This window comes from Rhea americana, unplaced genomic scaffold (assembly GCF_003343005.1).
Source record: "Rhea americana isolate MKP2758 unplaced genomic scaffold, rheAme1 scaffold_472, whole genome shotgun sequence".
Lineage (NCBI taxonomy): Eukaryota > Metazoa > Chordata > Aves > Rheiformes > Rheidae > Rhea > Rhea americana.
In genome coordinates, this window is record NW_028186615.1 from 1 (window position 1) to 1,081 (window position 1,081).

At 76.2% G+C, this 1,081-nt stretch overlaps 1 protein-coding gene across 1 annotated transcript in view; it reads left to right on the forward strand.

Moving 5' to 3' along the window:
- Positions 1-53: 53 nt before the first annotated feature.
- The window catches only part of SMPD1 (sphingomyelin phosphodiesterase 1), a gene marked incomplete at its 5' end in the record, with an annotated part of 3,728 nt that continues 2,700 nt past the window's right edge, over positions 54-1,081 (forward strand). The window contains one exon of the mRNA XM_085316593.1: positions 54-1,081. Within this exon, the coding sequence (XP_085172719.1) occupies positions 54-1,081 (1,028 nt within the window).

The following is a 1,081-nucleotide window of genomic DNA, read 5'->3' on the forward strand; positions in this document are numbered from 1 at the left end:
TGATGCGGCAGGGCGGGGGCCGGGGACGGGGCCAGGGCCGGGGCCGGGGACAGGGCCGGGGCCGGGACCAGGGACAGGGCTGGGGACAGGGACAGGGCCGGGGACAGGGCCGGGGTCAGGCCCGGGCGCGTCGTGAGTCACGACGGGCGCTGGGGACAGCGGGGACGCGCCAGGAGGGGCCACGGGCCGGGACAGGGACGGTCAGGGACAAGGACAGGGAGAGGCCGGGGCAGGAGGGAGCCAGTCGCCGGCTGCGCAGGCCGGGGAGCGGCGGCGCTGCCCCCCAGCAGCCCCGAGCCCCGGCCCCTGCCTTGCAGCTGGAGCCCAACGTGGCGCGCGTGGGGCGCGTGGCGGTGCGCGTGTGCCAGGAGCTGCGGCTGGCGCGCCCCGAGATCTGCCGGCAGGCCGTGCAGCTCTTTCAGCAGGACGTGGTGTCGGCGTGGGCCCGCTCCGTGCTGCGCCCCGGCGAGGCCTGCGGGCTGCTGCTGGGCCGCGGCTGCGGCCACTGGGACATCTACGCCGACTGGAACGTCACGCTGCCCGCCGCCCCCAAGCCGCCCGTGCGCCCGCCCGTGCCCCCGCCGCCCGGCGCCCCCACCGCCCGCCTCCTCTTCCTCACCGACCTCCACTGGGACCGGCACTACGTGCCGGGCAGTGAGCCTGCCTGCCGCGACCCGCTGTGCTGCCGCGGTGCCGCACGCACGGCCCCCGGCGGCGCTGGCTACTGGGGCGAGTACAGCAAGTGCGACCTGCCGCTGCACACCATTGAGGCGCTGCTGGCGCAGCTGCGCGGCACCACGCCGCCCTTCGACGCCGTGTACTGGACCGGAGACATCCCGGCGCACGACGTCTGGCAGCAGCGCCGCGAGGACCAGCTGCTGGCGCTGCGCACTGTCACGGGGCTGCTGCGCAAGCACTTGGGCAGCCTGCCCGTGTACCCCGCCGTGGGCAACCACGAGGCCACCCCTGTCAATGCCTTCCCCCCGCCCTACGTCCACGGGAACCAGTCCTCGGCCTGGCTCTACAACGCCATGGCCGAGGCCTGGCAGGACTGGCTGCCCCCCACAGCGCTGGAGACCCT